Consider the following 13,199-nt stretch of genomic DNA (forward strand, 5'->3'; position numbering starts at 1 on the left):
TCCAGGTTTAGTAAATATACAATTCATTTCTTATTGGATAATTTTTATCTCCCAGTAGGTTTTGAAAAAAACTTAGGAATCGGTTAGACAATCACATGTCGAGGAATGTTATGCAAAAAAGCAAAATCATTAATAATCTAAGATTAGGTATAAAACATAAAATGCAAAATAAATTGTCAATTCATAAAATACATATTCGCCTTTATAGAAATCAAAAATAAAAACTCTATCTGTAGAAATGAAATAGCCATCAGAGAGAACATCTTGAAAGCTATTTCTCTCCTCAAGTGCAATGACTCTCAGCTATACGTGGTAACAGTTAAATGATAAATAATTTCATTCTCGTGAATCGCGATTTTTCCCCTTTGAAAAGCATGGGACCGCTATATACAACGACGTCGTCTCTTTCAATGACATTGACCTATACGATAATCGAGATGCAACCGCTGTTTTCTCATCGACGGAACACGTGCGTTCCGTTCATCTTCTCGTCATGCGTAATTACATCTTCGGCAATGGGTAGTTGGAAAAGTGCGCATTGCGCATAACGCACATACTGACTAAGCATAAGTCAACTCATACAGGTAGCACACAAGTCGCACCCTCGTCATCTCCCTCTATGGTCGTGCGACTTGAGCTTCATACGTATATGTGTAATACCTATCTGGAATTGCTATACAGGCGCCGGGCCACCTGTTGCGTTTGCTTCTCTCTTGGGCCGAACCACTGGGTTCCATGGTGGGGAACCGTTCGCTTCCCATTGGTCCTGGGGCACGTGCTGCCAAGGGTGACTCGCTCCCCAAGTGCATAAATCGACCGACTCACATCCCGGCTCCTCAGAATCTTCTCGTCCGTCGAGAAAGTTATTTCGAGTCTTATTTTTTCATAACAAAACAAAAATATCGTGAAAAATACGTGGTTTACGTTTTTTTGTGTTTCCTGTGAATTCGTGAGAGTACTGATCACAAGAGAGGAAAAAAAATAATAGTGAGCCATGGAATTACAAGAGATGTTCCGTTACGGATATATGTATCCACCGCAAGAGGATGTTACCCCAACTTATTTGGAATTGCCCAACTATCCTTATTTAAAGAAGGAAATTTGTCTACCACCAGTTAGTACATTGACAGTTCCACAGTGTGTACCATATGACAATAGTAGCGATGGTTGGCATACACCAAGTCCTGCGGCTAGTTTGAGATCCGTCAGTCCAACCACGACATCCGTTTCCTCAGAGTCCGAGAGCGGAACACTCATCACCGGAAGAAGGGGGTCGAACTTTCAACATGAGAAAAGATACGAGACTCTTTCAGTTTCCGTCAATTCAATGAATCGAATCCAACATTATCCACATCATCATCATCATCATACAGTTTTGATGCAAGATGACGTACTGGAAAAGGAGAGATCGTCGAGACAAAGTGTTATCAGTAATGGTAGTAGTCTTGAGGATAGAATGGACCTTGAGGAGAGCGATGGTGCCGAGAGTGAAAATGATCAGGAATGTAATGAGCCAAGGAGACGAGGGAAATATGTGAGTTCAACGATTGTTAAGAAGAGAAGATTGGCTGCCAATGCACGTGAGAGACGAAGGATGCAGAATCTTAATAAGGCATTTGATAGACTAAGAACTTATCTTCCATCGTTGGGTAATGACAGGCAGTTGTCAAAATACGAGACACTGCAAATGGCACAATCATACATTACTGCCTTGTATGATTTACTGCAGTAGTTTATTCCGGAAGAAGAGTGATTTCTGTACATAAAAGGGAGAATCCAGAAGACTTCTGTGATACATTATTGCAAAAAAAAACTCTTTATAATGATAGTGGAGTTGATTGCGTGGATCGATATATATTTTTGTAAGATAATTTGTATAGATATATATTTATAAAAATATTTCCAAGTTTCTAGATTAGAAACAATTGTAAATTTTGTAAATTGTTTTCTCTTCATTGTAAATTTTATTTGAGATTAAATAATTCATTTTGACTTTGATAAAAATCAAATTTTCTATTGTTGATTGCTTTCTGATGTCAATATATATAAAGAAAGTTGCTCAAGAGGCAAAATTTGCCATGTAATGTTTTGTACCATTTACCTACTTTTGTAGAAAACGACACAAAATTACATTTTTCATGCTAAAAAATATAAAATTGTTTTATAATTTTGCTAAATTTATTTATAAATTTTTCTATATTGAATTTTTGATTCTCGTATATTCTATTTAATATCTTCGACTGCAAACATGTAAACTGCGCCAGTACTTAAAATCATCTGCTTTTCTCCGATTTAATTTATTGATCTAATTTTTGACCAATTTGACATTCTTTTTTGTAAAAAAAAGATATTTGTGCAATTTCAAAATTGTAAAATAATTAAAATCTGAAAAAGTTGTTTATTAGAGAAAAGAAGTAGATTATATACCTTTCAATATAGTTCTCATATATATTTTTTCAAGTTTAAAAAAAGATTGATCTCTGTATATATTTTTATATATTAAACATTTTCATAGTTTAGGTATTTATATAAAATATTATGTGTCGGCAACGACCTGATTATTATAACATCGTACGAGACTGAAATGCATAATTTGTAAAAAAAATCTGTTAATAAATTTTCTACTTGAACATATTTATATTTTGTTATTAATTTAAATATTTAAAAAAAAATATTTACCATTTATATTTACCTTATAAAATTATTTTAAAATTACATATTAATTTTGAAATATATTTATAATTTGGCTTAATTTGCAAATGATGTGGAAAATTGGATTATAAACTAAACCAATTTTTCTCTTTTGTATTTGTAAATTCGTGGGCTTGTTTTCTGGTTGAATTAGGCTTCTTCTTCTTTTTCTTGTTTGGCAGGGTAGTTTTCGTTCTCGCAGGTGTAATTTTCATTGATCGTCGAGCGCATCGCCAAGGTTGAATGCATAAAGTCCTGTGAGAGATCATTTCGACTATAGGTATATATATATATATATATATAGAGTTCACGAGTTCATAAGCCTAAGAGGGATAGATGTTCGATGGAAGAACAACGTCATCGGTGGTCCCGTTGTCATTTGAAACCAACGACGCGCCGGTGCCCAATTTCATCGCAATTTGAGAACATATCGCCTTCCGCCATCCCAAAAAACTCTCCCAACGTTTATTAAAAGTTAGGCAATATCCGGGGGCCCACTCACAATTCGACGTTTTTGCGATAATTTATTCATATACTCAAATTTAATTACATATTTAACATTTTAAGTACATGTTTAACACGTGTTTATTTTTTTCGATAATTTTGCCACTACGGATTTTAATCGCACTTTTTTCAAATAATCATAATTATGATACGATATTAGAAAAAATAATAATGATAAAAATTAGGCTAAATTAAAATGAGTGATAAGATAATTAAGAATAAATTTCTGAACAGTATTGAGGCAATTTAAAACAAGTTTCGTATCAATCATATCATTAATTACCTTATCAGAATAATTACACTCTTGACACTCGACGATGGAAAAGTAATAAACTACCCTCGGGTATAAAAAATGAAAATTACTTGAAACTCAATAGTAGTAAAAATTTTATTTGTTGTCATATACGATCATTGTCTTATGCTATTCATCACAATTACCAAGCGACAATATAATGATGATAATGACTACTGGAATCAAATCGAATTAATACAGAATTATTTTTATTTAATTCTGCATTTATTGGAAAAATTTTTATAAAAAAAATATTAAAACTCCTACTTGGAATCTTTTAAGAGAAAATTATTAAAGAATGCGTTATATACCACACGTGTGCGTTTATATGAAAATCTTTAGATAATAATATGGTAACACCTATGAACAGTTTTCTAATTTTCATTAATGTTAAAAGTAACACCGCCTTTATATGTACACCCAGTGGAGTTGTTCAAGGTAAATCATATTCTTTCTTTATTATTTAATACCCTTTAATTTGTTACTTTTATAACTATAATAATAACAACAACTCGCGTACGCTTAGATATGAACTGACAAAGTTCCTTAAAAAGGTACGAAAAATTTTCTCTTGCATATCTATCATTACCTTGAACCACTTACACGGATGTATGAGTTCAAGTATATATATACATATATGCTTTATGATGCGCCGCAACGGTTTTATGAGTTCTGAAACGTGTCTAATTGAATGAATCGCAAAAGTTGCGACGTTACTACCGTATGGACAGAGAGAGGAGGAGGAGCGAGTTTTCCATACATGGTGTATTATGATTTTACAACTACTATACTCGGAGTTATTTAAATTCCATATCTTGGCGAAAAGCGGTATACATGTATACCGACAATGTGCCTGTTAATGCCTTTTCGCCGATCATCGTAATCCCTTCTGTTTTTAGCTTCCAGAACTCAACGCCTTTACACCCATGAACTTGAAACTTTATTGCAATATTCAATACATAATTTTCAACAATATGTTTTTTTATGATACACTCTTAAACGTGCCTATATAATAAGTGTGAAAAATATTTTATTATGAAATATTGATTTTTAAAAAGCACAATTTATTCATAAATTAGCGAAATAGAAAAAAATTCCTAAATTACATATTTATTTCTATGACGGAAAAAAAATGTTTCCTGAAATATTTCTTTATAATTTTTTATTTAATTCAAAAACTGAATTTTAATTTAGCAGAATTCTTATTCTTTATTTACGAATTGTTCCCCTTTTTTTCTACCAGATTAAAAAATGTAAAAGTAATTAAAAAGAGTATAAATTTTCACTGTAATTAAAATTCAGTTTTCTCTCTTGACTTGAACTTGACATATATTTATTAAAATGTGAGATATTTTTTTTTATAACAACGCGGTTTTTCTTCTAAATTTTTATTGGTCTCCACTTGGTTGTGTGGAGAGATTCAAATGACTTATTATGAGGAAAGTTATGAGCGCAGAAACGCGTTAAGTGTTGTGCTACCACCAAGGCAGCGTAAAGATGCGCGCGTTCTTTCCACTGAAATGAACCGCATTATAAGCTTATAGCTTTATGCGCAATTCATGTACACCGACTAACCGTTGACTTTCAAGCTCATCCAATGCATCGCCACCCCACTATATCTATATGCTTCTACATTATAATATTCCGCCACACACAGAATCATGTTCCACGTTAGAGAAAGATCGTTTGTAAATGTTGAAAAGACGCATGGCATCATTTTACGGTATTCTAAATTTTTATTAGTAGGCTATATTCGACCATAAAAAAATGACGAGTAAGCGACGAAAATTAAATGATATCTCCATGCAATTAATATTTTTATTAAATCATAAAAAGATACATTTTAATAATACACTTTAATTATAATTTTAATTAATAGTATGAACATATAATATTTAATGAAGAACATTTTTAAAATAATTACCCTCCAATTTGTTTCGAACAAAAACTTTCTGATTTATCCCACTTATGTTTAGTTTCGGAAATATAATTTCATTTTCCAGTCTATAAAAAATCAATCCTTCCGGTTTGCAACGATATTATATAGCGACTCATCGGCATTATTTTTAAGGGTTAATTATTTAGAATGGAAAAATTTGCACTGTAATAATAAAACAAATTTTTCAGTCGGCATCACAGTGAAAAAAAAAGAAGGCGGGATAAAAGACGAAAATGCATATAGGGATCGTAAACCTTTCGGAAGGATCCTTTTGGGTAGGCGTTTACCGAAAAACTATTATAGAAAAGTGCCGACGACATTCTCCAGTTTTTCATAATCCCATAGGGTCAAAGAAACATATAGTCACACGAAGATGATGCATTAACATCTCATTTTTTTTCTAAATTGCGGTGAAACATTAATTTTTCATTTGACAAGTTTTAACAAACAAATTCTGCAATTGATAAATAGTCCTATTTGGCCTAAATTTTAATTTGTTTATTTAATCTATCAATTGTGATAATAATTTTTATTTAAACAATTTATTTGATTTCCATTAATTCTTATGTATGTCTAATTTTAAATTTGCATTGGGAAAAATTAATCACACAAAAATTAATTGAGCCATATAAAACATTTTGTAGTTTTGTCAAGTACCCATAAAAAAACATCATTTGTAGTAAAAATAAAGAAAGTTTAAAAAATCTTTTGTAGACAAAATCGGAAATAATTGAGAATGCTTTTATTGTTTTTGGTAAAACTATACACAGAAAGTTTCAATAGAGGAAACCGAATTTTTTTCCTCATCATATCTACGAAAGAGGTAGATTTTTTTGATGCGGTATATACCATTGAAAATTAATTACACGCTAAACTATTAGCTAATAAGCAATTTAATAAAAAGGTTCGTTTTTGAAGACCTTTTTGACCTGGCGCGAATTTACGTAACACGTGTGCTCAGTACTTTTATATTATTATATCATAAGCGTGAATAACGTGGGAGTAAAAAAATTGTGGTTGGGACACACACGATGGATGAAAGTGGGTTCATACATGTTTTCGATGTTCGAGTTTTTCATATGGGGGTGAACATATTATAAGGGGTGTGGCATATACCCGAGGGTTCTCGATAGAAAATTGAGAGTAATACTACGCACTATATACCAGAAATAAAAATACTATAAACTTGTATCACGCAATGCCAAATGCCCAACGATCCGTTGATATCTTTCTCAAAGTAATATATCCCAGCAGGACATTAATAATTCTCACCTTTAATCGGTTCACATATGTAAAAGAATATTACATAATTCTTTGTATAATATAAACGAGTGATGCTGAGATGCATTTTTCTCCCTTTTATACTAAATTTAGAGAAAAAAATAGAATATGAAAAAATTTTCTTATAGAGCGGAAAAATGGTTTCCCAATGATTTTTTTATGACTCAATATTTTTGAACTTTAAAATTCTATAGATAATAATTGTCTGTTGTATAAGTATTTAAGATCCTGTTAAAAAATATTCAATTACTTCATTGTTTTGGAGCTTTTTGAATAATTTTAAAACCTTATCGTATTTTAGTATTAAAGAAATGAGACAAACCACCTGTTAAAAAAAGAAAGTCTTATATAGATTCCCAGATGCCGTCAAAGATAAGGCGGATATTTTTTCCAAAAAGGATCTTGAGAAAAAATCAAAGATCGATCGTTAGAATTTTTATGAACGTAATGAACAATATATGATAAAATTTTGCCACTGCTTTCTGAAATGGTCGATTTTGGAAACGAATAAATTATTAATATAATAGTGCGCGAGAAGCTGTGAAAGGCTATTACAAAAAGTAGAGCGGCACCATATAACAATCGTAAATATCGGAAATTGTTCAACATAATCAGGTAAAAACACTTTCAGTTCTCGTGCGCATTTTCAATACCCTTTTTTTGTAGAAAAGAGAGAGAAAAAAACCTGAATACAAGAAATGCTAATGCGAAAACCATTGCTTGAAGCATGCCCCGTGCTCATTTTATGGATTGTTTAGAGCAAATTACGTTCCCTCAGTTAATTTACGTTCAGGACGCGCGGTGTAAATCTCAAGTGATGCTCCGGAGCGTAATAATAACGCTGTAAATACGCGTAGTGATTATACGCAATGCGGCCTTTCAACTTTACCATTCCGCTTTCCGTATATCCAAATTTCCAACGACCGTTTTTCTTTATACCCTAAAAAATATAGAAAAATCCACCTGTTTTTCGTTTATCGTGTCCCATCTATCTCATTATAAGTTTCAATTGATTTTCTCAAATAGATAAACTTTAAATGCGTTAAATTTTCAAAAAATTTACAAATGAGAGATTTTTGAGCGCACACCTTTTAGGATGAGAAAAAAAATTGTGTTATAGATTCGTGATTTTATTTTCTATTTATTTTTAATATACACTTTCTATAAAAAATCCTGAAGTATTAAAATATTATTTTCATTTTCATTATTATTTTACTTTTAATCCAATTTAGTATTAAATTATATTTACATATATTATTTTCTATAATTTTCTATTGAATTCTATAAATTTCTATAGATAGACAAAAATAAAATATTTAAGTTAAATATTTTCTATGGTAATTAATTTTCTCTGGTTGTTATCGAGCGATTTCTCACATCGGTATATAGGAACATTTTTTTTGCGATCTTTTGATATCGGTGCCACCCTGTCAAAATACTTTGGATATTATCACAAGAGAGGAGACAAAAATACATAAGACATAGAGAAAGCCGCAGCGACGATATCGCTTTTATTTGCCCATGGAATTTGTTTATAGATGCACTCGCCAAATTCCTCAATGTCTGAGTTTCGCACATATTATACACAAAGTAGTCAAACACTAAACGTAGAAATAATTTAATCTCACTAAAAGGATCGAACGCGATAAATACAACATAATTTGTCGGCATATATTTAAAGTTCACATTTTAAGCTCCCTTTCTATTTTATCTTGATTTTCTTTATATCTATGAAATTTTTTTTATTTAAATATTATAACTACTATTATCAGGTCCGTGAAGTTCACATCGATTATGATCAACAAAAATTTAAAAACCAAGATTCTGCATAAACACAACAAAAAATTACAAAAAACTTCAAAAAAACATTATGCATATAACAACACTGAAAAAAATTCCTAACCCCCGTATGCCAGGAATTGACTAATTTGCCTGGTTACGAGAGGAACCCACTAGGCCAATTTTATGACCATTAAAGCGATTTTCGTAAAAAAAAAATTTTCAAAAAAATTCAATTTTTCTTAGGCAGACTATTTTATTGCATTTTCTTGCACAAAATACACCTAAAAGTGTAGAAAAAAATTGACAGCCCGATCCGAGTAGAGGAACACCAATTTTATGACCATTAAAGCGATTTTCGTCAAACAAAATTTTTCAAAAAAATTCAATTTTTCTTAGGCACACTATTTTATTGCATTTTCTTGCACAAAATACACCTAAAAGTGTAGAAAAAAATTGACAGCCCGATCCGAGTAGAGGAACACCAATTTTATGACCATTTAAGCGATTTTCGTCAAACAAAATTTATCAAAAAAATTCAATTTTTCTTAGGCACACTATTTTATTGCATTTTCTTGCACAAAATACACCTAAAAGTGTAGAAAAAAATTGACAGCCCGATCCGAGTAGAGGAACACCAATTTTATGACCATTAAAGCGATTTTCGTCAAACAAAATTTTTCAAAAAAATTCAATTTTTCTTAGGCACACTATTTTATTGCATTTTCTTGCACAAAATACACCTAAAAGTGTAGAAAAAAATTGACAGCCCGATCCGAGTAGAGGAACACCAATTGTATGACCATTTAAGCGATTTTCGTCAAAAAAAATTTTTCAAAAAAATTCAATTTTTCTTAGGCACATTTTTTTATTGCATTTTCTTGCACAAAATACACCTAAAAGTGTATTAAAAAATTGACAGCCCGATCCGAGTAGAGGAACACCAATTTTATGACCATTTAAGCGATTTTCGTAAAAAAAAAATTTTCAAAACAATTCAATTTTTCTTAGGCACACTATTTTATTGCATTTTCTTGCACAAAATACACCTAAAAGTGTAGAAAAAAATTGACAGCCCGATCCGAGTAGAGGAACACCAATTTTATGACCATTAAAGCGATTTTCGTCAAACAAAATTTTTCAAAAAAATTCAATTTTTCTTAGGCACACTATTTTATTGCATTTTCTTGCACAAAATACACCTAAAAGTGTAGAAAAAAATTGACAGCCCGATCCGAGTAGAGGAACACCAATTTTATGACCATTTAAGCGATTTTCGTCAAAAAAAATTTTTCAAAAAAATTCAATTTTTCTTAGGCACATTTTTTTATTGCATTTTCTTGCACAAAATACACCTAAAAGTGTATTAAAAAATTGACAGCCCGATCCGAGTAGAGGAACACCAATTTTATGACCATTTAAGCGATTTTCGTCAAAAAAAAATTTTCAAAACAATTCAATTTTTCTTAGGCACACTATTTTATTGCATTTTCTTGCACAAAATACACCTAAAAGTGTAGAAAAAGATTGACAGCCCGATCCGAGTAGAGGAACACCAATTTTATGACCATTTAAGCGATTTTCGTAAAAAAAAAATTTTCAAAAAAATTCAATTTTTCTTAGGCAGACTATTTTATTGCATTTTCTTGCACAAAATACACCTAAAAGTGTAGAAAAAAATTGACAGCCCGATCCGAGTAGAGGAACACCAATTTTATGACCATTAAAGCGATTTTCGTCAAACAAAATTTTTCAAAAAAATTCAATTTTTCTTAGGCACACTATTTTATTGCATTTTCTTGCACAAATTACACCTAAAAGTGTAGAAAAAAATTGACAGCCCGATCCGAGTAGAGGAACACCAATTTTATGACCATTTAAGCGATTTTCGTCAAAAAAAAATTTATCAAAAAAATTCAATTTTTCTTAGGCACACTATTTTATTGCATTTTCTTGCACAAAATACACCTAAAAGTGTAGAAAAAAATTGACAGCCCGATCCGAGTAGAGGAACACCAATTTTATGACCATTTAAGCGATTTTCGTCAAAAAAAATTTTTCAAAAAAATTCAATTTTTCTTAGGCACATTTTTTTATTGCATTTTCTTGCACAAAATACACCTAAAAGTGTATTAAAAAATTGACAGCCCGATCCGAGTAGAGGAACACCAATTTTATGACCATTTAAGCGATTTTCGTCAAAAAAAAATTTTCAAAAAAATTCAATTTTTCTTAGGCAGACTATTTTATTGCATTTTCTTACACAAAATACACCTAAAAGTGTAGAAAAAAATTGACAGCCCGATCCGAGTAGAGGAACACCAATTTTATGACCATTAAAGCGATTTTCGTCAAACAAAATTTTTCAAAAAAATTCAATTTTTCTTAGGCACACTATTTTATTGCATTTTCTTGCACAAAATACACCTAAAAGTGTAGAAAAAAATTGACAGCCCGATCCGAGTAGAGGAACACCAATTTTATGACCATTTAAGCGATTTTCGTCAAACAAAATTTATCAAAAAAATTCAATTTTTCTTAGGCACACTATTTTATTGCATTTTCTTGCACAAAATACACCTAAAAGTGTAGAAAAAAATTGACAGCCCGATCCGAGTAGAGGAACACCAATTTTATGACCATTTAAGCGATTTTCGTCAAAAAAAATTTTTCAAAAAAATTCAATTTTTCTTAGGCACATTTTTTTATTGCATTTTCTTGCACAAAATACACCTAAAAGTGTATTAAAAAATTGACAGCCCGATCCGAGTAGAGCAACACCAATTTTATGACCATTTAAGCGATTTTCGTAAAAAAAAAATTTTCAAAACAATTCAATTTTTCTTAGGCACACTATTTTATTGCATTTTCTTGCACAAAATACACCTAAAAGTGTAGAAAAAAATTGACAGCCCGATCCGAGTAGAGGAGTCACCTATTACTATTTTTGTTTTGGTTATGCAGTATCTTGGTTTTTAATATTTCGATGACCGCAATCGAACTGAACTTCACCGACCTATTATAAATTATTATTATGTGTTTACTATTAATTTGAAAAATTAAACTAATATTTAAAAAATAAATTTTGCTATTTGCTAGGTAAATATTTTTTGGCGTAGTAGAATTATAATTATAATAATTTTGCATTAGGGAATTATATCCGAGGAACCTTTTTTTTATAATTATAAATACACTCTGTTGATAATAATTAAGATGATGGTAGTGAAAAATTTTCAAGGGGGCTTCGTTCAGTGCTGAAAGTGTGCGCTTTTAAAGACTACAATTGTGCGTGTAAATATATATATATACGGACACACATCGAAATGATGTTCGCGCCGCGATATAAATCAAGCATTTCCGACATTGGCCGTCATCCACAGTAAACTTTAGTCATTAAGGAAGCTGGCTTCTCCTTTAGATTTCTCACTATACTATGGTCGACCGGTTTTATTTAAAGAGGTTCTGCTTGAAAAGCTTTTAACTCATCCAAGTCCTTTACTATATATCCCTTTAAGATGATGTGATGTGCCTTATTCACACATATAATATTCTCTTATATACGAATTCATACTTTTGTATCTGTATATAATTATTAGAAATACTTATAATACATTTTTTTGTACTTACTGAAAACAATCAGATTTGTATTTACCTTTGTATAAAAGTTATACTATTTTTGTTTATTTTTTTACAAATTTTAAAATACAGAATCTTTCCGTTTGTACAAAATTAAGAGGGATCTCTAAATCCCTTTTGTTTAATTGAGTGCGTGAAAAGATGAAAATGCGTCCACTTTACGCCGCTTCAGTGAAAATGAAGAAATTTGCTTTGTTTTTTTTATGACTACATATTACCACGAATGTATAGTGAAACATAAAGGTGTTAAAAAAGGTGAGGATTAGAATGGCGCGAGCCGTTAAACCGCACGACTGCCACAAAGCCACGATGTTCATTTTTGATCAGGGGTGGTCCTGGCGGAAGTCTATTGACTGTATGGCGCGTTGTCGTTTGGTACGTGTAAATTGGTGGCGTCGTCATATATATTAGCCCCAAAGAATACACATATACAACATCCTTCCGTGTTTTGTCAAAATGCGAGCACCAGAAAAGTTAATAGTATAGATTAGGACGAGGAGAGAAGTGCTCCTGGGATTATAAGCAGGTAGACAGGAGACATTAGGATCATTTTATATGTATGCCACTATCCATAGTGCGTGCCCAGATTCGATACCAATTGTTCATCTTCGATTCTATGTTAGCCGCAGTTTTTTTCAAAAAATCTTCGCGTGATGCCAAAAGGCGCACGGCCAAACCTTTCCTATTGTGTATAGTTGAAGATTTATCGAACCTAGTATTATATGTCCAAACGTCAAAATAATACTTCTCTCGAGACTTTTAAAAGTGCGATCCTATTCACTGTGTTTTTTTTCATTTTGAATTTTGTTGGTCGAAAAAAATTGTGATTATCATTGGAGAATTTTATTTTTTAATAATGGTAAATTAGTAAATATTTTTTTTGTTCTCGTTTTTTAACTGAATGTCCCTGAAGGATGCTAGATGTCACCTGGAAATCAAAAAATAATTCCCAACCGGAGAGCTGAATATAATGATATTAAACCGCTTTCAATAGAATTAAGAGATGCGATCATGCGTGTGAACTGATTTGTTTGCATGTGCGTAAATTTTATTTACCTCGAATGAAATTTATATGCT

General features: G+C 31.3%; 1 protein-coding gene and 1 long non-coding RNA gene across 2 annotated transcripts in view; both read left to right on the forward strand.

Annotated features, from left to right (window-relative positions):
- Positions 1 to 13,199, forward strand: part of LOC127279712 (uncharacterized) — a 70,110-nt gene that overhangs the window by 56,239 nt on the left and 672 nt on the right. The gene's annotated exons all lie outside the window — the stretch shown is intronic.
- LOC127279693 (basic helix-loop-helix transcription factor amos-like) lies at positions 867 to 2,364 on the forward strand. The gene has a single exon (XM_051302230.1). The coding sequence runs from the start codon at positions 995 to 997 to the stop codon at positions 1,730 to 1,732; it is 738 nt and encodes a 245-aa protein (XP_051158187.1). The 5' UTR covers positions 867 to 994; the 3' UTR covers positions 1,733 to 2,364.

Source organism: Leptopilina boulardi, unplaced genomic scaffold (genome assembly GCF_019393585.1).
Source record: "Leptopilina boulardi isolate dan_hultmark-lab unplaced genomic scaffold, ZJU_Lbou_2.1 LbouV2_112, whole genome shotgun sequence".
NCBI lineage: Eukaryota > Metazoa > Arthropoda > Insecta > Hymenoptera > Figitidae > Leptopilina > Leptopilina boulardi.

Coding starts and splice junctions, on each gene's coding strand:
- LOC127279693 (XM_051302230.1), top strand. CDS start 995: ATGGAATTACAAGAGATGTTCCGTTACGGATATATGTATCCACCGCAA.